Here is a 25,496-nt window from a genome sequence, read left to right as displayed (position 1 = left end):
AATTCTAGTCTGGATTGTTATTACTTCTCTAGTCTATTTGGGTCCATCATCACAATGCTCAATTAATGTAATACAGTGATCATGATGTTTAATTCTTTTTTAAATCCATCCTTATTATTAAGGACTAGAACATGAAAATATGTGGACAGTGCAAAATCAAATAAAATAAACAATAAAGTATCTATGTGTATAGTCTGTTGTGGGATAATAAATGACATAAATGTACCTGGGTGTGGGAAGAGCAACACCCCCAAAACAGGAAAACAAACTGTGTCTTAATTGGATATGGAAAATTAAATAGAAAGAGTCTATTTAATTTTCAGTATTTTCCTAACTACTTTGTCCCACACCTTATCCTTCTCTTTCAGATCTTCCCACTCTCCAGACTAAATTCGCCCACACTTCATCATTTTTACTCACACTGTGGCTCCTTCAAAAGCAGATGGCAAATAAAGTTAAGGCTAAGTAGACTGCCAGGAGACATTCTGTAAACTGATCTAGGCTTTCCAGAGGAAGTCTGGGTTACAAGAGAAACTGTTTGTTAACTTTGAGCACATCTCTCTAATCTTGCCATACCTTCACTTACAATGTGATCTGAACTTCATATAGCTTCTATTAACAGAGTGTAAGATTCTACTTAAATTAAGAAAAAGTGATATATATATACCAAGACTACCTGGATAAGTCAGCTGGAGCACGAGATGGAAAGTGGAACATGACAAGTTAGTGGAAAGGAAAATAAAACTACTCCTTCTCAACTGCAAGGGAAGCCATGAGAGTATCATGGTTGGGGCCAACTTTGGAGCCTCAGGATCTAGATCAGTGTTTCTCAACCTTGGGCGTTTGAAGATGGGTGGACTTCAACTCCCAGAATTCCCCAGGCAGCAACATTGGGGGTTGAGAAACACTGATCTAGATGGATCACAGTGAGTGATGCCAACAATGTAATTTGGATTGTATAACAAACTGCTTAAATAAATGTGGGCCTTGAATCACAATATTAATCTTAAGCAACACACAAATGTATCTAGAGCAGAATGGCCATTCAAAGCACAAAGGAATTTCATGTTTTGGAATGGATGAATCGAAACCCTGACATGACCCAGCTGAAATGGTGTGATATATGAAATGTTGTGAGAATTCAACTCTCAAATGTCGATGAATTGAATAAGGTTTATAAATGTCTTGCTTTGTTTCACCTTTGTTTTTTTGGGATTTAGACAGAGTTCAGATTACACTGTCACAGGATTGCAGATTGTTCTGTCTCATCATTGCGCACCTTAATCACTTCTAAGAATGAAGTTTAACTTACCCCAAAGTGTATCTTTTCCAATAGTTGGCCGTACTGCAACAGTGACAGCTGGAAAGACTCCAATTGTAACAGTAAAAACTAAGCAGACCGAAACAGCCATAACCCATATCTAGGAAAGAGAACGTATATGCAATGGCAAATTGGTAAAGGCAAAGGTTTCCCTGCCACTGGGGACTCTGGGGCATGGGACTCATCTCTGTTTTTTGGCTCAGGGGGCCAGCATTGTCCAAAGACATCTTCTGTAGTAATGGCTATACGTCCCAAGGTGCAGAAACAGTTTTTTAATCTTCCCACCAGAACGATACCTATTAATCTACTTGTATTTACATGTATTCAAACTACTAGGTGAGCAGAAACTGGGACAGGAACGGGAGCTCACCTTGTTGTGTGGTGCTTGGGTCTCAAAACTGGGCAGTCATTTTTAAGCCCAGCTGATAAGCTCAGTAATGTTTAACCACTGAGCCATCATGCTCCATGTGATTGCATTTGCAAAGGCAAATACAATCACAGAATTTCAGATAACAGTTTTAAACAAACAAAGACAGAAGTAGAATATTAGGGCGTGAAAAAAAAAACCCACACCTAGGCTTAATCCATAAGTCAAGTACCTTTTTGAAGATGCCAAGGACAGAAGAACTGTGGCTGGAGGCAAGGGGATCTCCATTCCTAGAGTGGTTTCGTTCAACACCATTAACCACATCTGTGGACAGATGAAAAGAACAAGTTGGACAAAATAAACTTTTAATACATATATTTTGCAGAAACTAGGACTGCACATTACACAGGTCTACAAAAAGGATGTTTTGTAATAATTGCAGTTGACCTTGTACTTTTCTGAATCATTTTTTTGTTCTGATTTCAAAAATGTATATAGTTTTTCTTTAGCAGGTATAGTTTCCATGGAGCAGCATAGGACATTATACTTTATATTATATATACTTACAATACTTATAAGACTAAGTATACTAATATATGAGCCGGGGTGGCGCAGCAGGTAGAGTGCTGTACTGGAGGCCACTGAAGCTGACTGTAGATCTGAAGGTCAGCGGTTCAAATCTCATCATTGACTCAGCCTTCCATCCTTCCGAGGTGGGTAAAATGAGGACCCGGATTGTGGGGGCAATAGCCTAGCTCTGTTAAAAAGTGCTATTGCTAACATGCTGTAAGCCGCCCTGAGTCTAAGAAGAAGGGCGGCATAAAAATCGAATGAATGAATGAATAAATAAATAAATAAATATACTTATAAAACTGGCGACATTGAGAAAACAGTAATCTATATATCAGAAATCATCTAATAACAAAAATGCTTCCATATCAGACACTTTATGTGGTAGAGCAAAACTAAGCATATTTTGGAATCAGCACATCAAATTCCATAAAACAGACATATTAATGTTGCTGATGATTTTTGTGTTTTTAAAATAATTTTTAATTGGTTTTTTAAATGTTACACACACAGACTGCACATCGTACAACATAAAACAGTGCCCTGTGAAGGTGTACCCACCACCTAACAACATACATACCCCACCACCAATTGGAGGGTCTGTACAAACATCTTTAACATTCTTCTAAGCCTGGATGATTTTTGTGTGTTGACCAGTGTTATTATTGAACCAGTACTGTATCTTTTTCCCTGGCCTCATTCCAGTGCTGTACCTGATTTAAAAGGCCAATTGTATGCTATAACGCTTTCATAATTCAGGGCCACCGTATCTGAAGAAGAGCCTCTTATCCTTTTATTCCTACCCACGTGATTAAGTGTCAATGATTAAGTCTGTGCTCCAAGCACTTTTACATTCTGAACTGCAAGTGACTTGGTCTGAATAGTCCTCAGTCATGAAATGTTTCCAGAGACACTGGCCAGGAATCAATTTGGTGAAAGGCCAAGATGTTTTCTGCCCAGAGGTTTCTTAAATGCTTCCACAGTGATTGCTATTTTACAGTGGTTTTATCTTCATGAAACTGTTTTAGTCACTGCTGCCTGTGACATTTTAGTCCTTGCTGTTTTGTATATGAACGTTTAGGGAAAAAAATATTTTGATTTGTTGACAGCAGAAATCAGAATGAAATGTTTGTTGCAATGGAGAATATACAGAAAATTTGAGAACAGGCAAGTTGTAAAACCTAGTATGGCGTTTCAATAAATCGTTTTTCTCAAAATGTGTTTTTGAGAGATTGCCTAAATAAACTAGAGTTCATTTTTTTAATCACTGGTCTTCCAGACTGGTGGGTATTCAAAGGTCGGTACATCCCTTCCCACATACAATCTTTGAAAGACAATAGCACAGGCTAGAAAATAAGATATTGCTCCTTGGCTGCTGGCAGCTGGTTATTCTAGAGAGCCTTGGATGAAATGATTACTGGTAGAAAATTGTATAAGTAATCTCATTCTAAGTCATCAATATGTTATGATGTGATGATGACCATGGGTTTTATTTTATCTTGCTAACTTGGGAAGAAATTAGAAGACAATAAGTGAATCAAGAGAATAAAAATATACTATCTTTTAAAAATTGCATTAGGGTTCTTATGAGGACCCCATATGTATTAAATTAGAGATTTATTACCTTTAAGCCTCAATAGATGTCTTATTTACAGTTTCCAGAATCCCTTACCACTGGTTGCCATATTATTTGTAACCTGGGAATGTCTGGTATACCAGAAATTTATGGCCATGCATTTATGGACATGCATACAATTCCCTCCTTGTTTCCATGCTCTAGGTTTTTACCTTTGTTGATGAGATCAACTTTTGTTTCCATCTCAGCCTGAGTCACAGAAGTTACATATTCTCGCTTATTCTTCATCGAATAAAAGCAGAAAAAATCCTGGGGGAAATATTAACATACTATTTAGGTGGTGTAGAAGGAAAAGAGTAAAAAAAACCAGGTTGTGGCTGGACAATGGGAACTCTTCTGAAACAAGCTGGGTACTTTCTCAATTATTCATGGACTGAATGAAGAGCCCAGCAATCTTTGCACAAGGGTGGCTGTATGTCAGGACATTCCCACACTTGCTCACTCCTTCAGCATACTCAGGGCTGTTTTCAGAAAAACAATCTTACCAGACGAGGCAACACGATATAGGATCCAATAGCTATCAGGACCACAACACAGGCAGTGATGAAGTAACCAAAGGCACTTTCTTTTAGTTCGGAACCAGCTGAAAAAGATTTAGAGAAAAGTGGCAATTTTTCCCCCTTAGAGATGGGTGGCTTTTGAGCAAATCCCTTGGTCTCTGAAATATCAGAGGATGTCTGCAAGTGATGTACAGCTCTACATCAAAATGACACAGAGAGATAATGTATAGCCTGCCTTGGTTGTTTTATAGGTTGAAAGGTTTAGCATAAACCAAAGCAATATGTAATACTCACTGGCAAGAGCACAGATCATAGCAACTGCTGCGAATGTCCCTGCGAGGCCCTGCCCACTCATAATAGGTGCCGTGTAACTGGCGGGAAGGAGCCCTGCCAATCCAAAAAGGCTGCCTTGGAGAATGGCCCCAAAGGCTGTCAAAAAGCAGAAAGAAAGAAAAAAGACAAAACCATTTAAAGGGGAATCGCAAAGAGATGTTATCCATAGAAAGTAAGCATTATAAAATGAACCCCAGGCCAAAGGGCAGGATGTGAGCCGCCCTGAGCCCTCAGAGAGGGGCGGCATACAAATATAATAAATCATTATTAGTATTATTATCACCACAGCATGCACACTATGTTGATCACTGATGGGATAGGTTTCTATCTGCTCTTGCCCTTTCTCCCACTGCCAAAAAATTGGATCCACAAAAATTACATTCCTCCCACTTCAACACCCTAACAAAGTTCCCAGTGCTGTAAAAAAAAAAGTTTACATTCTCAAATAAAGGTAAGGATGAAGTATTGCACATCAGTGTTTATCTAAAAGTGTATACATATACCTGTGATAATGGAAAAGGCATGGTCGCTTTAATTCATAAATGTGCAGACATTCACATACTGTACACACAAATACACACACGCACACACAAAGTGAATCAGAACTTCACTTACAATTGATGAAGACTATCTTGACCATAGTAACAATGAAAAAAGTAAAAGGCTCCATTTGGATCTTGACTAGGATCACTGTTATCATGAAGACCAAGAAGATGGCAACCAAACTAGATATGATCCGTACTTGCTGAGGGATCCTAAAACATGGAAAAAAGACGAAGATTAAAAACCCCTTGCCTTTCTAAAATCATAATAAAATAATCCAATTACAGAATAATAGAGTTGGAAAGGACCTCGGAGGTTTTCTAGTCCAGCCCTCTGCTCAGGCAGGAAACAAATATACCATTTCAGAAAAATTGTTGTCTTCCTAAAAACTTTTAGAATTGGAGCATTCATAGCTTCTGGAGGCAAGTTGTTCCACTGATTAATAGTTCTAACTATCAAGAAATTTCTTCTTAATTTTAGGTTGCTTCTCTCCCTGATTAGTTTCCATCCATTGCTTCTTGTCCTGATTTTATGTGCTTTGGAGAATAGCTTGACTCCTTCTTAGGTCCATTGAGATATAACTTCAACCAATGAATAACCTGCTTTTAGATGTGTAATTACAATCTGAAGTAGCTTTTCCCAACTTGTGCATCTTTCAAATGTGTGCTCTTCAGACTGCTTAACAATGATTATGCTTCAAGGAGTTAAAATTCACACATTTAGAAACACTCAGATTGGGGAGCTATCTAGACCTACTATGTCGAATTTGTGAACATAAATGAACAAATGTTATGCATCTATAAATTATCTTTTGCATTATGGTTCAGTTATGATCTAAGCAGTTGTTCCATGTATTTAAAACAAAAATAACATATTGCAAGACTGAAATATTTATGTACTTTCAGAAACCTAAAGACAATACTGCAAAATGAAATAATTTATTTTCACTTTTAGCTACTGTGCTTCTAAAACTGTTCTGGATCATTGAATGTAAATAACTCAGATTTATTTTTATTTATTTATTCATTGGATTTATATGCCGCCCCCCTCCAAGGACTCAGGGCAACTTACAACATATAAAAACAACATTATATTCTTTCCCCCATGTGCATCCTTTCCCCTGCTTGGAGTATCATCATAAATATCTAAAACTGATTCATCTTTGCAGAATAGAAAATAAAATTCTTTTCCTACTGAGAAGTTCAAAAAGGCCTATTCTGAATGCTGCCATTATGCTGGTAATCAAAGAACTCAGAAAATTTTAAATGTGGAATTTTCATTTTGGAAAATCTATAAACATCATACCTCTGATGGATAAAAGAGTTAAGGCAGGTGAAGATGAGTAGAGGCAACATGGCACACAATGTCATCATATTATTAAATATGGACTGCAGGTATGATTCATGAGCTTTCATCTGCCCTGTGCAATTCACATTAGTAAGATCGTAAGAGTCCTGCAAGTGATTAGAAAGGAGTTATGATGATGATGATGATAGTGGTGGTGGTTGGTCGCATAGTTAACCAATTAGATTAGACTTGGCATTTCTATCTGTCTATTGAGTCCTTCCTAAGGACCTAAGATAGGAAAATGTTGTAGGCAGGTGTAAGCAGTTCCCAGCAAAGCTGCCTTTGCAATTGACTGTTGGCAATTTTGTCAATGCTGATGGTGTTCAAACGGTGCTCCAGATGTTTAGGGATTGCACCCAAGGCACCTATTCTATTTCTATTTGCAGGTCTTTTTTTCCCTGTGATTTCTGACAGTTATTTCTCTTGTATTCTGCTGTCTCCAGGTACTGCAATGTCTCTTTTCTAGACTGCCTTTCTTTTTTATTGACAATTTAAGTATTATTGTTTTAACAATGTCGGCTGGCGGGACCCAGGGGAAGAGCCTTCTCTGTGGCGGCCCCAGCCCTCTGGAATCAACTCCCTCCAGAGATTTGAACAGCCCCCGGCCCCCCACCCTCCTCGCCTTCCGTAAAATGCTGAAGACCCACCTTTGTTGCCAGGTGTGGGGATAATTACCACCTTCTCCCCCTTTTTATTATGGTTTTCGGCCTTACTGTATGATGGAGTAGGTTGAATGAGTATGATTGTATAGTTAGGGATTTTAATATGTATTAATGTTTTTATTATTCATCTATCTATCTATCTATCTATCTATCTATCTATCTATCTATCTATCTATCTATCTATCTATCTATCTATCTATTAGATTTGTATGCCGCCCCTCTCCGCAGACTCGGGGCGGCTCAGAGCAACAACAGAAACAATATATTACAAATCCAATAATTAACAAATCATTAAAAGAAACCTTATTAAAAAACAAAACATACACACAGACATACCAGGCATAACTTGTATAGGCCTGGGGGGAAAGGAATATCTCAATTCCCCCAGGCCTGACGACAGAGGTGGGTTTTAAGGAGATTGCGAAAGGCAAGGAGGGTGTGGGCCATTCTAATCTCTGGGGGGAGCTGGTTTCAGAGGGTCGGGGCTGCCACAGAGAAGGCTCTTCCCTTGGGTCCCGCCAGACAACATTGTTTAGTAGTTTAATTTTTAATTGATTTAACTTTTTATTATTGGATTTGTAATTTATTGTATCACTGTTATGTTGTGAGCCGCCCCGAGCCTTCAGAGAGGGGCGGCATACAAATCTAATAAACTATAAACTATCACTATAAACTATTAATTGGCATCAAAAGTTGATGAAAGAGCAAGGAGATCAATATAGATATTATCTCTATTTGCACATGTCCAGGCCATCACAAGCATGATCAATGCTGCTTTTGGTTCCAAACCTGTACCTGAAACCCAACTGAAAAGATGCCAGATAATCCATTTCCTGCAGAGCTTTCTGAATCTGCAGCATAAGCACTGTGACAAACATGTGCAAAGTAAAGAAAGATGCTTGTGCTTATCTCATGAACAAAAGGAACTACAACATTTGTGTGTGGGGGGGGGGGGGACCAATGTAAGTTGTTGTTTTTACTCTACATTTTAATGGAATCTTTCCCAAGTGTTTTGGAATGTTTTCCACGAATGTTCTGGCACCCTTTTTTTCTAGTTCAAAGTTAAAAGAATCTTTTCCTGTTATGTTCAAAACAATTTCATGTATATTTATTGACTCTCTTTTTCCTCAGCCTCATAAATAGAAGTGAGCAACTTTTTTAATACAGCAGCATTGCACTTTGGCAAAATGTAGGTGGGCAGGGGTAGGACACCTGGAATTTTTCCATTTCTCAAATGCAACCTGGTAGAGTAGCAGCAGAAAATTCAAGAACAATTTTACTCTCAGCCTCAGGAAAAGGGAACTAATCATACATGGGCAAAAAATTAAGGAATCAAAGTTCCCCCACTTAATAGTTATACATTGCTAGATACATATAATTTTTTGATAACCTAGTCCTCCTTGTAACTACCAAAGTTTATACCTTGGAACCACTGACCCATTTCAATTAGCTGCCCTAATGGAGGGATTCAAGGTCAAGCACATCTGCTTCGCACCATTCACAAACATCCCCCTTGAATTCACTTGGTTGAATGCAAATGTTTGAGAGAAATTACCTCCTTTCCTGTGACATTCACATTGGCACGGGAATCCAACGATGATATGTTGCTGTGAGAATCTTTCAGGCGGTCCGTAAAGTACTACAGGAAACAAATAAAGAATTAGTCAGACAAACCAATGAAGGAAACCAATTGCAACATCTAGCACTTTTATTTCCCAAGTAGTTCAGACAGAAGAATTCCACCTTTCATGTGCAAGTATAAAAGACTCACATTTCTCCAGTACTTTTAATCGTTAGTAAGCTAGAAAACAGGCTGAAAATGATTAGTTACATAAACTGCATAGAGCAGAGGTGTCAAATTCAAAGTCAGGGGCCAGATCTGGCCATGGGGTGCTTAGATCTCGTTCACAGGGCTACCCTGGAAACAGCAAAAGACCAGCCTGCAGTGCCTCTGCCAGTGAAAACAGAGCTTGGGAATGCTCTGTGTGGCACTCCCGAACTCTGTTTTCGCTGGCAGAGGGTTGCAGGAGGTCATTGCAGCCAAAAAGAGAGCTTGGGAGTGCCGTTTTCGCTGGCAGAGTGCTCAGGTCCCCACATACCCCTCCCCCAATGCAAGTGACATCAATCTGGCCATGCCCATCCCAGCCACACCTACACCTGTCCCCCAAGATCAAACACAATTCTGATGCAGCCCTCAATGAAATAGAGTTTGACATGTGCAAAGTAAAGAAAGATGCTTGTGCTTATCTCATGAACAAAAGGAACTACAACATTTGTGTGTGTGTGGGGGGGACCAATGTAAGTTGTTGTTTTTACTCTACATTTTAATGGAATCTTTCCCAAGTGTTTTGGAATGTTTTCCACGAATCTTCTGGCACCCTTTTTTTTCTAGTTCAAAGTTAAAGGAATCTTTTCCCGTTATGTTCAAAACAATTTCATGTATATTTATTGACTCTCTTTTTCCTCAACCTCATAAATAGAAGTGAGCAACTTTTTTAATACAGCAGCATTGCACTTTGGCAAAATGTAGGTGGGCAGGGGTAGGACATCTGGAATTCTTCCATTTCTCAAATGCAACATGGTAGAGAAGCAGCAGAAAATTCAAGAACAATTTTACTCTCAGCCTCAGGAAAAGGGAACTAATCATACATGGGCAAAAAATTAAGGAATCAAAGGTCCCCCACCTAATAGTTATACATTGCTAGATACATATAATTTTTTGATAACCTAGTCCCCCTTGCAGCTACCCAAGTTTATACCTTGGAACCACTGACCCATTTCAATTAGCTGCCCTAATGGAGGGATTCAAGGTCAAGCACATCTGCTTTGCACCATTCACAAACATCCCCCTTGAATTCACTTGGTTGAATGCAAATGTTTGAGAGAAATTACCTCCTTTCCTGTGACATTCACATTGGCACGGGAATCCAACGATGATATGTTGCCTCCCCACCTTTTCAGGCCCCCTTTCCTCCCAGGAGATTCCTAAATAGGCCCCACCGAGGCTTCTCCCCGCCTTTTCCAGCCCTGTTTCCACCCAGGAGATTCCTAGAGAGGCCCCACTGAGGCTTCTCCCCCGCCTTTTCCGGCCCTGTTTCCTCCTCTAGGAGATTTCCGGCCCTGTTCCTCCTCTAGGAGATTCCTAGAGAGGTCCCACCGAGGCTTCTCCCCGCCTTTTCCGGTTAGAGTTTCAGAGGCTCAGGTTTGTAAGTGGAAAATGGTTCTTGAGAAGAGGCAAAAAAATCTTGTACACCCGGTTCTTATCTAGAAAAGTTCGTAAGTAGAGGTGTTTGTGGGTAGAGATGCCACTATATCTAAATTTTGATTACCTGACCATGGAGATGCTGCAAGTGTGAAAAACAGTCATAATAATTTTCCCCCAGTGCCATTTTAATTTTAAATGGTCATAAAACAAATGGCTGCAAGTCAAGAACTACTTGTACTGTGTTTTCAACAAAGGTCAATGTAAGGCTTTCCATCTTATGATATAATCTTAGTGGAACCATACAATCTGGGAATCAGTGGTATGAGCAATTCCTTGGTCTGGAATCTGGTACAGATTATGCACGTACAGCCTTAACTTACCGTTGAAGCTGTCATGAAAAAATTCCATGGCAAGAGCGTCCCAAGCCCAAGTATGAAAAAGATGAGCCAAACAGCCTTATACCTATAAGAAAGAAGGTTCATTAAGGAACTAAAGCATGAAGAGTGAGGTGATTCATATCTGTCTCCAATAGAAGGGAATACATTTATCTCAAGGATGAACCGTGGAGTTCTTGCTGCTCTTTGAGCTTAGCTGTTTGCTCGCAGATGTTTCAATACCCACATAAGTAACATCATCATCACCCATACTGATGATTCTATCTAACTGGGTAATGAAACATCTACAAACAAGTCACCAAACTCAAGAGAGTACCAAGAACTTTACAATGACTATGTGTCAACATCATTCTTACATTATACATATCTCCGAGCAGGGTAAAATAGAAATTAAAAATAAAGACACAGGAAAGACAAAAGCAGTCTTAAAATATTATTTAAGCTATTAAACAAATGACCTCAACTAAAAAATATTTCACAATAACAGAATAAACCACATAAGGAAACTACAAATACTTAGAAGGGTTATGCAAGTTCATGAAAGCCTGAGAAAAAAACCATCCACAAGAAAGGAGAACTCACAAGTGCTTCTTGAAAAAAGTTATAGTACCAGACTGACAAGTTTTTTTTAAATCTCTTTCCCTGATTGTCAAATGTTTGCTAAATTTGCAGCGACTCCAAGGTTTAGATGTCTGGTTCTATTCAATGCTAGAAAAAACGAAATTCTTATGGGTGTCTCACAGCAGATACCAAAAATGATCCTTGTCAGAGTAAGGCACCAACAGATGTGTGCTCTGCATTCACATGACATGGGTGTACTTGTTCATGAGTGAAACAACATCTTTTTGTCTCACTATAGAATTACTGTACCTGTCTTGGGGAATACTGCCTGTCATAACGGCACTTTAGAATTGTTTTAAGTCACCGTTGATCACCTGAAAAGGAAAAAAAGGGGAAGAGAAAAATAATTCATTTAAGAGGAAGAAATAGGATAATTCATGGAATCAAGAAACAAATTTAAAAAATAATCAGAGCGGAAATGTATTGTTTGTTTGTTCGTTCATTCATTCATTCATTCATTCATTCATTCATTCCTTAGATTACTTGGATTTACTTAGATTTCCATTCTATTCTGATTATTAATCCAATCACACTTGGCCAATAAAATTCTATTCTATTCTATTATCTACAGAAATACAATAAATAATATATAGGGGAGGCACACAGAATTTCTCAGCCTAGTTGGGCCAGTAATACTCCTAGATATTCTCTGTTAACTTTTCCCCATTTTATTTCTAAGAAAGTTTCTGAGATACAAGTTAGACAACAAAGTTTCAAAAAGTAATAAAAATAAAATGAATCAGGTGACTCAAACCCTGGCAAGTTCCAAAAAAGATACAGTATTTGTGGTCACAAACAAAGGCTTTAGTGTGCTGATTCTTTATGTGCTGAGAAATCCTTTGGAAATACCCCAAATAATAAAAATAACCTAATTTAAAGACATGGTATTTATGATCCCAAACAAAGGCTTTAATGTGCTAATAGTTTATGTGCTGATAGTTTATGTGCTAAGAAATGCATAACATAATACCGTAATTTGTATGTATGTATGCATGTATGTATGCATGCATGTATGTATGTATATATGTATGTATGTATGTAAGTACGTACGTACGTACGTACGTATGTATAATTCTCTTCCTTACAAGGCAAAGGCTGCAAGTTCAAATCCCAGTGAGGGTAGGCCAGAACAAGGCTGAAATAGATCTATCCTGGTCTCCCTTAATTTTCAAATTCAGCCATACGTCACATGTTTTTGTGGAATTTGAAAATTAAAATTAAGGGAGACTAGGATAGATCTATTTCATAGTGCATATATGGACAACACTTTCAGAAAACTGGACCTAATTTTTGCTTAAACCTTCACTACTTAGTAAATTGATTACAATATATATGATTTACACCATAAGATGGAAGGGGAGGGACTTTCCATTTTAAGAAAATGTAACTAATTTAATTCATCCAAGGTTCTTCTAAATTAGTATAATTTCTCTGTTTCAATATCTGATTATAATATTCTAGAACTGCCTGATTTTGGTACTGAGGAAAATTTGACAGTTTTATTAACTAGTTGAAAAGGCCTCGCTGTTGGAACGACAAATGATTCTTATTTTATTTTATTATTTATTTATTATTTAGATTTGTATGCCGCCCCTCTCCGCAGACTCGGGGCGGCTCACAGCACAACACAACAATTCATAACAAATCCAAATATAATTTAATTTTTTTTAAAAAGAACCCCATTTTGCTAACAACCACACACTCAAACATACCATACATAAATTGTACATGCCCGGGGGAGGTGTTTCAGTTCCCCCATGCCTGATGACAAAGGTGGGTTTTAAGGAGTTTACGGAAGGCAGGGAGAGTAGGGGCAGTTCTAATCTCTGGGGGGAGTTGGTTCCAGAGGGTCAGGGCCGCCACAGAGAAGGCTCTTCCCCTGGGGCCCGCCAACCGACATTGTTTAGTTGACGGGACCCGGAGAAGGCCCACTCTGTGGGACCTAATCGGTCGCTGGGATTCGTGCGGCAGAAGGCGGTCTCGGAGATATTCTGGTCCAGTGCCATGAAGGTCATAACCAACACTTTGAATTGTGACCGGAAATTGATAGGCAGCCAATGCAGACTGCGGAGTGATGGTGAAACATGGGCATACCTAGATAAGCCCATGACCGCTCTCGCAGCTGCATTTCCGAACACTTTTCAAAGGTAGCCCCATGTAGAGAGCATTACAGTAGTCGAACCTCGAGGTGATGAGGGCATGAGTGACTGTGAGCAATGAGTCCTGGTCCAGATAGGGCTGCAACTGGTGCACCAGGCGAACCTGGGCAAACGCCCCCCTCGCCACAGCTGAAAGATGGTTCTCTAATGTGAGCTGTGGATCGAGGAGGATGCCCAAGTTGCGGACCCTCTCCGAGGGGGTCAATGATTCCCCCCCCCCAGGGTAATGGACGGACAGATGGGATTGTCCTTGGGAGGCAAAACCCACAGCCACTCCGTCTTATCCGGGTTGAGTTTGAGTCTGTTGACACCCATCCAGGCCCCAACAGCCTCCAGACACCAGCACATCACTTCCACTACTTCGTTGACTGGACATGGGGTGGAGATGTAAAGCTGGGTATCATCAGCGTACTGATGATACCTCACCCCATGCCCTTGGATGATCTCACCCAGCGGTTTCATGTAGATATTGAATAGCAGGGGGGAGAGGACCGACCCCTGAGGCACCCCACAAGGGAGAGACCTCGGAGTCGACCTCTGACCCCCCACTAACACCGACTGCGACCGACCGGAGAGGTAGGAGGAGAACCACTGGAGAACAGTGCCTCCCACCCCCAACCCCTCCAGCCGGTGCAGAAGGATACCATGGTCGATGGTATCGAAAGCTGCTGAGAGGTCAAGAAGCACCAGGACAGAGGATAAACCCCTGTCCCGGGCCCACCAGAGATCATCCATCAATGCGACCAAAGCAGTTTCCGTGCTGTAACCTGGTCTGAAACCCGACTGCTGGGGACCGAGATAATCGGCTTCTTCCAAGGACCGTTGGAGCTGGAGTGCCACCACCTTCTCAACAACTTTCCCCATGAAGGGAAGGTTGGAGACTGGACGATAGTTGTTAAGTACGGCTGGGTCCAGGGAAGGCTTCTTGAGGAGGGGGCGCACAACCGCCTCTTTATAGAGTGTTGAAAAAACTCCCCTCCCCAAGGAAGCGTTGGTAATCTCCTGGACCCAGCTCCGTGTCACCTCCCTGCTGGCCAAGACCAGCCAAGAGGGACACGGATCCAGTAAACAGGTGGCGGAACTCACAGCTCCAATGGCCTTGTCCACTTCATCAGGTGTCACCAGATCAAACTCTTCCCAGACAGGTGGACAAGTACGTGCCCCAGTCACCCCGACTGACTCGTTGTCAGTCAACTCTGTTTTCCTATTGGAGTCGAGGTCGGCCTGGATCTGGGCGATTTTATCAGCGAAAAACGTGTTAAAATCCTCGGCACTGCTCTGCAAGGGCTCCCCAACTCCCCCCTGGTTGATAAGGGAGCGGGTCACCCTAAACAGAGCGGCCGGGCGGGATTCCGCTGATGCAATCAAGGCGGCATGGTACGCGCATCTTGCCGCCTTGAGAGCCACTTTGTAAGTCTTAATAAAAGCTCTTACAAGTGTTCGATCAGATTCAGACTTACTCTTCCTCCATCGCTTCTCTAGACGTCTCTTCTGGCGTTTCAACTCCCGGAGCTCCTCGTTGAACCATGGGGCTCTACGGGGTCTAGCACCACGGAGAGGTCGCAAAGGCGCAATCCGGTCAAGAGCCTCCGCTGCAGCCTTGTTCTAGGCTATTCACACAGAAAACATGACATCAAAACCTAGGATCTGGGACCTTTTTACATAGTAGCATGAAACAACAACTAATATTGTCAGAATTTCCTAGAAATATGATAAAATGTATCACACAGAAAAATATCCATACTATCATACTTGTGTAACCAGGCTGGGGCCACATCCTCCTGGAGATTATCTATCTATGTGATTACTAAGAATTAACCCCAATGTGATGGCACATAATCCCACTTATACAGTGGTACAGTACCTCTATCTACAAATGCCTCTACTTAAGAACTTTTCTAGGTAAGAACTAGGTGTTTGAGATTTTTTTTGTCTCTTCTCAAGAACCATTTTCTACTTACAAACCCGAGCCTCCAAAACTGTAACTGGAAAAGGCAGGGAGAAGCCTCCACACAGCCTCTCTAGGAATCTCCTGGAAGGAAACGGGGCCAGAAAAGGCAGGGAGAAGCCTCCGTGGAGCCTCTCTAGGAATCTCCTGGGGGGAAACAGGGCCGGAAACTCTCTAGGAATCTCCTGGGAGGAAACAGGGCTGGAAAAGGCGGGGAGAAGCCTCTGTGGGACCTCTCTAGGAATCTCCTGGGAGGAAACAGGGCCGGAAAAGGCGGGGAGAAGCTTCTGTGGTGCCTCTCTAGGAATCTCCTGGGAGGAAACAGGTGCAGAAAAGACGGGGAGAAGCTTCTGTGGTGCCTCTCTAGGAATCTCCTGGGAGGAAACACCCTCCCTGTGGTTCCCCCAATCGCACACATTATTTGCTTTTCCATTGATTCCTATGGGAAATTTGCTTCTTCTTACAAACTTTTCTACTTAAGAACCTGGTCACGGAACAAATTAAATTCGTAAGTAGAGGTACTGCTGTATACTGAAAGAAGCCAATGTTAAATGTTCTTGACAGTACACTTTGTTTCAGGTTGTTGAACTTATTTTAGGAAGAGTATTACCCATGAGAACGAAACAGAACCAAATAGGACTTTCTATGTTTCAGAATAAAGTTCAGGTGCTGGAAAGCTGATCTAGGAGCCCCCATCAGAGCAGAGTCTGAAATACGATATCTGGTCAGTGACGTTCAGTAAGTAAATATGGATTTCCCATCTCCCACTTAGGACTAAAAATTCAGCACCATAAAAGTTGCTGAGTCTAGCATTAAATGGGATAGAGAAAGCTCATCCAGGTCAGAAACATAGGAAGGATTAGCAAGGCTGCATCATTATCTGTTCTGAGATTAAAAACCATTAGTTCTGCCTCTTTCTTCCTATTAGAGAGAACAGAATCTACAGTTACTAAATTCCCTCTATTATTTCAACTTGGGGAATTAAGAATTCCTTTCCATCAAAGCTTTCCAAAATAAAACAAAAAATAAGGCCTAAAAATTCAGGAAAAAACCAAACAAAAATGCAAAAAAAGTATATTTTTAATAAGCAGTCAAATAAATTTTGCCTATAAATCAGATTGTCCTTATTCAAATGCACTGTATCCTATACTCATCCCTACTAAACATAATCTTTCTGAATCTGGCCTACCACTCAGAAGTATTGAAGTCATTTAAGAAGATGTTAGTCAATCCTGTCAAATATGGTATATCTAGAAATATAAAAAAACAACCCTTCATTCTATCCTGTAGCTGAGATTAGTTAGAATAACTCAGTCATTCTTTTATAAGAATTGAGAGATGCATTGTTTGACAATCTTTTTCAGTGGCAAAATGTAAGCAAAGCGAAAAAGGGGGAAAGTTATTTAACTCTAAAGGAGTGAGATAAAGAAAATTGAAAGGGAAGCTAATCAAGAACAGATAAATAAGAAACATTTAACAGTTAAGGATATCTCTCCAATAAATCTTACTCAAATCTTGTTTTTCTGTACAGTGATCCCTCGATTTTCGCGGGGGGTTACGTTCCAAGACCTCCCGCGAAAATCGATTTTCCGCGAAGTAGCGGCGCGGAAGTAAAAACAGCACCTGCGCATGCGCACCCTTTTTCCATGGCCGCGCAAGGGCTTGAAGTTGGAGGCGGCGAAAGTGCGGAGGCTGGCAAGTGGAAGAGAAGGAGGAGTAGTAGACGGAGGTGGAGGAGGAGCAAGGCGGGCGGACGGACGAGCTGGCTGGAGGAGCTGCGTAAAGGGCCAGCCGACGGAGCCATGGATTTACTGAGGACTATCGCTTATCAGCCGGCTGGTACAAACGCTAGTGGAGGCGGCGGTGGTGGCGGCAGCGCCGGCACTAAAATGGGGGAGCAGGCGCTGGGCAAAGCCTGCGGCGGAGACTCGCGGAGAAAGAAGGCGGCGGAGTCTTCCAACGGCCACAACCACCACCACCATCACCACCATTCGCACTTGGCGCCCGAGATCTCTCGGATTATCACCGACCCCACCACGGGAAGGAGATACTGCCATGGGAAAGTGTTGGGAAAGGTAAACGTACCTGGCGGCAGTAGAGAGAGAGAAGGCGGGCTTGAGAAAGCCTTAGTAGCGTTGGTTGAGCTTTGTTGGACTAGGGAAACACGGAGGCGGATTTGCAACAAAAGGAGGCTCCGGCAGCTCGTGTGTCCCCCCCCCCCAGACCCCCCCCACGTCCATAGAAACATAGAAGATTTCAGCCAATCAGCAATGGCACACGTCAGTTTGGTGATGACGTATGACGTCATCGGGCGGGAAAAACCGTGGTATAGAAAAAAAACCGCGGACTATTTTTTAATTATTATTTTTTTTAAAACCGTGGTATAGCCGTTTCACGAAGATAGAGACCGCGAAAATCGAGGGATCAGTGTATTCTGAAAATGCCTCAACTTACACAACTTTCTTTGGAATGAATTTTTAAAAGTGCCAAAAACAACCAGGAAATCCATTGTCACCAGTTTCCATAAGCATCCTTCCCTAAACTGTGCAGGGTTCTGGATATATGCCCATAACAACTTGTCACACTGTATTATGGATAGTTTAAATATTTATTTTCTATTATGTAGCTAAACTCTGCTTACAACATTTGCTGACATATTTCTTTATCAAATCATTATCTCATTTGTTTTTGAGATTGCAGCAGAACTATGGCAGTTCCTGCAAAAACTGCTTCCAAGAGTTACTGCCAACTATTTTCTCTGAACTGGAAAGTAGTTGTTATGCAAAAACAACCTCAAAAATAGCTGAAGTGCATCATATGAAATTCTTTAGTAAATGTGAGCTTGTCCTTAGTTTGGGCATTTTGTCCCCTTCTTTATAGATTACAATGTGTTCTATATGAATCATCTCTTTTATATATCTCATCCATATCGGTTCTCAAATATTTCTTTCACCCCTGTGGGTCATTTCAAAAAAGAAGAAAAAATTGCCATACTTTGGAGTATAAGACGCATCAGAGTATATGACGCACCTTAGTTTTGGGGGAGGAAAAGAGTGGTGGGAGGGAAATCTGCCTACTAGGTATTCATCTGGCTGGCATTCTTAACCTGGTCAGCTTCAGCACGTTATTTTATCCCCTGGTTAGGGGTTAAAAAAACCTTATTCGGAGCAAGTAGCAATGAAAAAAGCCTGGAAAGACTAAGAGCTGAATAAAACATTCTTCGAAGAGAGTAGCAATGAAAAAAGCCTGCAAAGACTAAGAGCTGAATAAAACATTCTTCGAAGAGAGTAGCAATGAAAAAAGCCTGCAAAGACTTAGGGCTGGAAAAAATTCTTTGGAGGGAGTAGCAATGAAAAAGACTGCAAACTGGGAAGATCGTTAGCAACTCAGGAAGATCATTAGCACCTTGTTAGGGCTGGAAAAAACATTCTTCTGAGTAATTAGCAATGAAAGAAAGTCAGCAAGCCTGTGAGAGCCAGGAAGATTGTTAGCGCCTCGTTAGGGCTGGGAAAAAAAGCTTTGAAAAAGCTACATTCAGAGTATAAGATGCACCCAAATTTCCAGCCTCTTTTAGGGGGGAAAGGTACATCTTATACTGCAAAAAAATAAGTAAAATACTGCAATCCAGGGCATAGCTTATCCAATTGTGAATGTAATAAACTAATTAACTAACTAACTTTTCTGCTGGGCTCTCTGGTAGGAGCCTCTCGAAAATTCAAGGATACAAATTTCAGACACACACACGTTTGAAAATTCAACACAATGTTCTTTATCACAAAATTCAAAATAAACTGAGCACTCTTTTTGTATTGCAAAGAGCACTCGTCCCAAAACAATTGGGTAGTCTGTACAATTTCCCTTAATCAGTCTTTAAGTACTTAGCTAGCAGCTGTGAAGAAATTTCACACCCCTTCTTCTTCCACGAAGAGAAACACCCAAACACTTTTCTCTGCATTGGTTTCAAAGACGTGAAAAATCAACAAACAAAGTCAAGGCACGATTCCTGAAGAACTGCGATCAGATACTCTTTCACAATGGCTAAACCCACACGCTGCTATTTATAGCAGCAGCCCTAATTACTGGAGCCCCACCCAAACACAGGTGGCCTCTCTTATCTCCTGTAATATGTCCTTACTTGGTCTCTTCTACGCATAATTCTGCGCTTCCGTGAGTCCAAGACATCTTCATCCGAATCAATGGAAGATAATGGAGATTGACTGCCTGGGCTGTGTGCCAAGCCCCCCTCTTCCAAGTCACTCCCACCTTCTTCTTCGTCCGAGGAAACTAAACTCTGAACTGACTCTGTTGGCAATAACACAGGCCTATGACATGTTGAAGTTTCCCCTGCATCCACCTCCACATTCCCTGGGGCAGGAGCTGGGCCAGAGCCAACCACAACACTAACCAACTAGCTAATAATTATAACTACTTACAAGCAGAAATCTGATCCCTACTATGGTAATAAATCAAGGATTACCTGTAGAACTGAGGAGGCTGGAAAAATGGAAGATTATAATCCATCAGAAAAGTAGACCTCAAATGCAAACAAGAGACCCAAAGCAAACAGATGCCTTACACAATGAAGCATGAGGAAATTCCAGTCATTAGATAAATGGCTGGAATAGTGGACTGAACTCAAGCAGAACTGAAAACCCTGGATAAAATACCAGAAAAGGAATGACAATGAATGACACACTTCATCAATGCAGCAACGTTGAGATTCTACTTGCCAAGGAAAGCAGGTGAGCATGGAAAGCGCATCAGAGTGTACTGCAGAACTGCAGAAAAAAACAGTTGCTACCAACCTGCCTTCCAATGAGGACTTGTATGCTGCACGAGTCAAAAAGGGTGCAGTGAAAATATTTACCGACCTCTCACATCCTGGACATAAACTGTTTCAACTCTACTGTACACCAGAACAACTAGACATAAGAACAGTTTTTTCCAAACATCACCACTCTGCTAAACAAATAATTCCCTCAACACCACTTAGTCAAACTATTTGGGGTGGCGCAGCATGTAGAGTGCTGTACTGCAGGCCACTGAAGCTGACTGTAGATCTGTAGGTCAGCGGTTCAAATCTCATCACCGGCTGAAGGATGAGTCATCCTTCCATCCTTCCAAGGTGGGTAAAATGAGGACCCGGATTGTGGGGGCAATATCTGTTAAAAAGTGCTATTGCTAACATGTTGTACGCCACCCTGAGTCTAAGGAGACGGGCGGCATAAAATTTAAATAAATAAATGAATAAATACATTTGTGCCTTCTACCGCACGAATCCAAGTGGCCGATAAGGTCCCACAGAGTTGGCCTTCTCCGGGTCCCGTTGACCAAACAATGTCATTTGGCGGGCCCCAGGGGAAGAGCCTTCTGTGTGGCGGCCCCAGCCCTCTGGAATCAACTTCCCCCAGAGATTAGAACGGCCCCCACCTTGTCTTTTGCAAGTTTATTTATTTATTTATTTATTTATTTATTTGATTTTTATGCCGCCCTTCTCCTTAGACTCAGGGCGGCTTACAACATGTTAGCAATAGCACTTCTTAACAGAGCCAGCCTATTGCCCCCACAATCCGGGTCCTCATTTTACCCACCTTGGAAGGATGGAAGGCTGAGTCAACCTTGAGCTGGTGATGAGATTTGAACCGCTGACCTACAGATCTACAGTCAGCTTTAGTGGCCTGCAGTATTAGCACTCTATCTGTTGCGCCACCCCAGCTCTCTTAAGTTACTTAAGACCCACCTATATCGCCAGGCATGGGGGAACAAAGACATCTCCCCCAGGCTTATTATATGTCATGTTTGATGTGTATGTGCTGTATGGTTTTTTTTAATTGTTGAGGTTTTTTATATATTTTATTATTAGATTTGTTCCATTGTTATACTGTTTTTATTATTGTTGTGAGCTGCCCCGAGTCTTCTGAGAGGGGCAGCATACAAATCTAATAAATTGAATTGAATTGAATTAAATAAATAAATAAATAAATTTACTACATCTGCAATACTATTAATCTTCTCATTGCTCTCACCACTAATGACTATATGACTATAGCTTTGTTGCTTGTACCCTTACAATTTGTATTGACTGGTTCTTAATATGATTTGATTGCTTAATTGTACCCGGACTTATCATTCAGTGTTGTACCTTATGATTCTTGATGAATGTATCTTTTCTTTTATGTACACTGAGAGCATGTGCACCAAAAATAATCCCTTGTGTGTCCAATCATACTTAGCCAAAAAAAATTATATTCTATTATTTAAAAAAAAGGGGGGGGGGAGCATTGGGAAAATATCTGAAGGTTAGTGAAGAAGAGGCACAGAAGCTACTGCTGTACCCTAACATGACTTACTAAATGCTGGAGAGAGCCTAAACTGGTCTACAAGAAAAATAAAATGAAAAATAAAAAAGAGATATGGCAAACAACATATTGCATGGCCAGTACACTTAAAAAATAGCAGGTAAAATGGATAACAAGACGACTTTGAAGTGGCTAAGAGCAGGAATGTTGAAGAAAGAGGAAACAATTCTGAGTGCACAAGACCAAACTTTAGGGGCAAATGTATACAACAGTGTTTCCCAACCTTGGCAACTTGAAGATATTTGGATATTCCCTGGCTGGGGAATTCTGGGAGTTGAAGTCCAAATATCTTCAAGTTGCCAAGGTTGGGAAACACTGGTAAACAAAGCCAGAATTGGGAAGAAAGCAACGGACAGAAATTGCAATCTTTGCAAAGAAAATGAGGAAACAGTGGGCCACCTAATTAGCTGCTGCAAGAAGATTTGCACAAACTGATTGCAAGCAATGGCATGGAAAAGTAGTATGGTGCATCAGAATACTGTATCTGTAAGAAATACCATTTACCTGAAAGCAAGAACTAATGGAACCACAAAGTAGATGAAGCAATCAAAAATGAAGATGATCAAGAGCTCTTGGACTTTAGATTTCAAACAGACAAGTAATTGTTGTGAGCCGCCCCGAGTCTTCAGAGAGGGGCGGCATACAAATCTAATAAATTATTATTATTATTATTATTATTATTATTATTATTATTAGTCACATATCCCAGGTTTAACCATTATCAATAAGAAAGACAAAAAAGTTAGTATAGTGGCAGTACCTGGAAACATCCCTTGTTTCCACGTACAGTGGTACCTCGTGATACGAACCCCCCATGATACGAACACTTCAAGATACGAACCCGGGGTTCAGAAATTCTTTGCCTCTTCTTAAGAACTTTTTTCGGCTTACGAACCCACTGCAGATTGCAAAATGGTGCTCTGCTGGGTGCCGCCGCCCGGCTGTCACCTTTTAAAACAGCCGGGGGGCTTCTTGGCGTTCTCCCGAACCCGAACTGAAACTTTTGCCGAACCTCCGGGTTCGGCGTTTGGGAGAACACCGAGAAGCCCCCCGGCTGTTTCAGAAGATGACAGGCGGGCGGCGGTGCTTCTCGACGGCCTGTCGAACCCAAACTCGAAAAGTTTGGGTTCGGGTTCGGGAGAACGCCAAGAAGCCCCCCGGCTGTTTTAAAAGGTGACAGCTGGGTGGCGGCACCCAGCGGAGCGCCATTTTGCAATTTCCCCCCCCTTGCACGCATTAATCACTTTTACATTGTTTCCTATGGGAAACACTGTTTCGTCTTAGGAACTTTTCGCCTTACGAACCTACTTCCAGAACCAATTAAGTTCGTAAGACGAGGTATTACTGTACTTGCCCACTCAGATTGTGCCAGCTTGGCAAGTCCTCCTTCCACTTCCACACAGGTGGGTGGGCATAGGATGTCCTTGAATGACTCAAAATAATGCTTTGTGGCTGTATCTGTTCCCTCCAGAAAATCACCCCTCCCAAGTTCCCATAAACACCAGGCCTTCTATAGATAGTGTGGCAAGCTGTTAATTTATCAACAACTTCTGCATCAGCTTGACAGTATAGCAGATAGGAGTTTTGTATACTGAATTGAAGATAAGAAAAAGATTGGTTTAAAATAATGTTAGAATTAAAAATGATAGTGCCCTATATGTGTGTATGTGATATTTTTTTGTCAAGTATACAGTATATTTACATGCATTTATATTTACATACATATATACACCATATTTGAATTGCTGTTGTTAGTTAGAAAGTCGGATCTGACCCACTGCGACCCCATGGACAATATTCCATTGGGCCTTCTTGTCCTCTACCATCCCCAAGAGTCCATTTAAGCTCATTCCGACTGCTTCAGTGACTCCATCCAGCCACCTCATTCTTTGTCATCCCCTTTTTCTTTGCCCTCAATCTTTCCCAGTATTAGGCTCTTCTCCTTAGGTGGTCAAACTATTTGAGTTTCACCTTCAGGATCTGACCTTCTAAGGAGCATATTTGAATTAAGAGAACTAAAAGTATCTACCATGCCACTTCTTAAATTTCTTCAAAATTTCTCACTGTTATGAAGCAGAAAAATATCAAATATATCAATAATGAAAATCCAATTAGTTGTTTGGATTAAACGTCCTAAACCAATAAATAAACTATAATAACTCAAATAAAATAAGCTGGATATGGGCTGACTCCAAAGGTATGAATTTTAAAATTCAGCACTGTACAATTCCATCGTTTGTCTTAGTCTGAAACATCTACAGAGCAGTTTGAATACATGAGAAGCAAGCTACTTTGTAATTACTGGTTACTACTTATCAATAGAGCCATAGTACCCAAGTATAATCGTAGATTGAAGTCTTACAAGTTCCAGTGAAAACAACTAGGACTTACTTTTCAGCAGACACCGGTGAGAGTATGTTATGGAAAACTTTTGTACCACTTTAAAACACTTAGAACTTTGATAAACATTTATCTACCTTAACACATTGCAAACCCCAACGAACAACATTAGACAAGCAGTTCAATCAGCAGCTACACATTAAGGGGAATTCTTTACTTCGCCCTTTTACATTTATGCCCCCGCTTCTCTTGTTTTAACTGTCTTCCTGAAATATGGAGATACCATCGTTTTGTTTGAAAGAATCCCTAAAGGACCCTTAGACCATCCACTGTTGACCTCACCCGATTCCTAAGAGGCCAGTAAGGGGCGTGCATAAGCGTACCAGAATGCCTTCTGCCCCCTGTCCTAATGTTTCCCTCTTATTAGTACCCATCTCATGTATATAAGCAGCGTTATATCTATGTATACTACCAATAAGTACTTGACAAAATAAAATAAATAAAAATAAAATAAATAAATCTCAACCAACAAATGCTCTGTCCTGCACATTGGCAAAAAGAATCAGAACACCAAATACAAGCTGAATAAACAAGACCTTGTAGACAACCCTTACTCTGTAAAACACCTTGGAATACTCATATCCAATGACTTACCATATTTTTTGGATTATAAGACGCACCTTTTTCCTCCCTAAAAGAGGCTGAAAATTCAGGTGCATCTTATACTATGAATGCAGCTTTTTTTTCCGAAGCTTTTTTCCCCTAACTAGGTGCTAACAATCTTCCCAGCTTTTATCTTGCAGGTTCTTTCATTGTTACTGTCTGAAAAGAATGTTTTCCAAGCTCTAAGTGTTTGCAGAGTTTTTTCATTACTCTAACTTGCAGCCTTATAAGACCTAGCATTGAAAAGGACAGCAATATTAAATAAAAACATTTTGTGATAGTTTCCTTTCTTACAAATTGATTTAAATTCACTGAGCTAACACAACCACGTACATTCACTAAAACTTCATTTATATTCAGCAAGGATTAGATACTAGTAAAAGGAATTGATGAAAAGAGTAAATCAGACACTTACGGCAATTTGTACTTAACCATTTAGATCTAAGTATAACTAAAAGGGGGGAAATTTACAACGTAAAATTTAAATTAATCAAATAATACTCAGAGGGAAAGGGATTTATCCCTTC

The 25,496-nt window shown here is 40.8% G+C and overlaps 1 protein-coding gene across 4 annotated transcripts in view; it reads right to left on the bottom strand.

Moving 5' to 3' along the window:
* Positions 1 to 25,496, bottom strand: part of SLC29A1 (solute carrier family 29 member 1 (Augustine blood group)) — a 115,710-nt gene that overhangs the window by 17,210 nt on the left and 73,004 nt on the right. For all 4 annotated transcript variants that reach the window (XM_070734228.1, XM_070734227.1, XM_070734225.1 and 1 more), the window contains 10 exons: positions 11,750 to 11,814; positions 10,865 to 10,946; positions 8,835 to 8,918; positions 6,576 to 6,724; positions 5,343 to 5,482; positions 4,689 to 4,823; positions 4,380 to 4,477; positions 4,047 to 4,143; positions 1,921 to 2,012; positions 1,313 to 1,421 (listed from right to left, as the gene is read on the bottom strand). In XM_070734228.1, the coding sequence (XP_070590329.1) occupies positions 1,313 to 1,421; positions 1,921 to 2,012; positions 4,047 to 4,143; positions 4,380 to 4,477; positions 4,689 to 4,823; positions 5,343 to 5,482; positions 6,576 to 6,724; positions 8,835 to 8,918; positions 10,865 to 10,946; positions 11,750 to 11,775 (1,012 nt within the window). In that variant the 5' untranslated portion in view covers positions 11,776 to 11,814. The remainder of the gene's footprint in view (positions 1 to 1,312; positions 1,422 to 1,920; positions 2,013 to 4,046; positions 4,144 to 4,379; positions 4,478 to 4,688; positions 4,824 to 5,342; positions 5,483 to 6,575; positions 6,725 to 8,834; positions 8,919 to 10,864; positions 10,947 to 11,749; positions 11,815 to 25,496) is intronic.

This window comes from Erythrolamprus reginae, chromosome 1, assembly GCF_031021105.1.
Source record: "Erythrolamprus reginae isolate rEryReg1 chromosome 1, rEryReg1.hap1, whole genome shotgun sequence".
Lineage (NCBI taxonomy): Eukaryota > Metazoa > Chordata > Lepidosauria > Squamata > Dipsadidae > Erythrolamprus > Erythrolamprus reginae.
The sequence above is the reverse complement of the archived record's forward strand: the minus strand, read 5'-3'. Positions and strand labels throughout refer to the sequence as shown.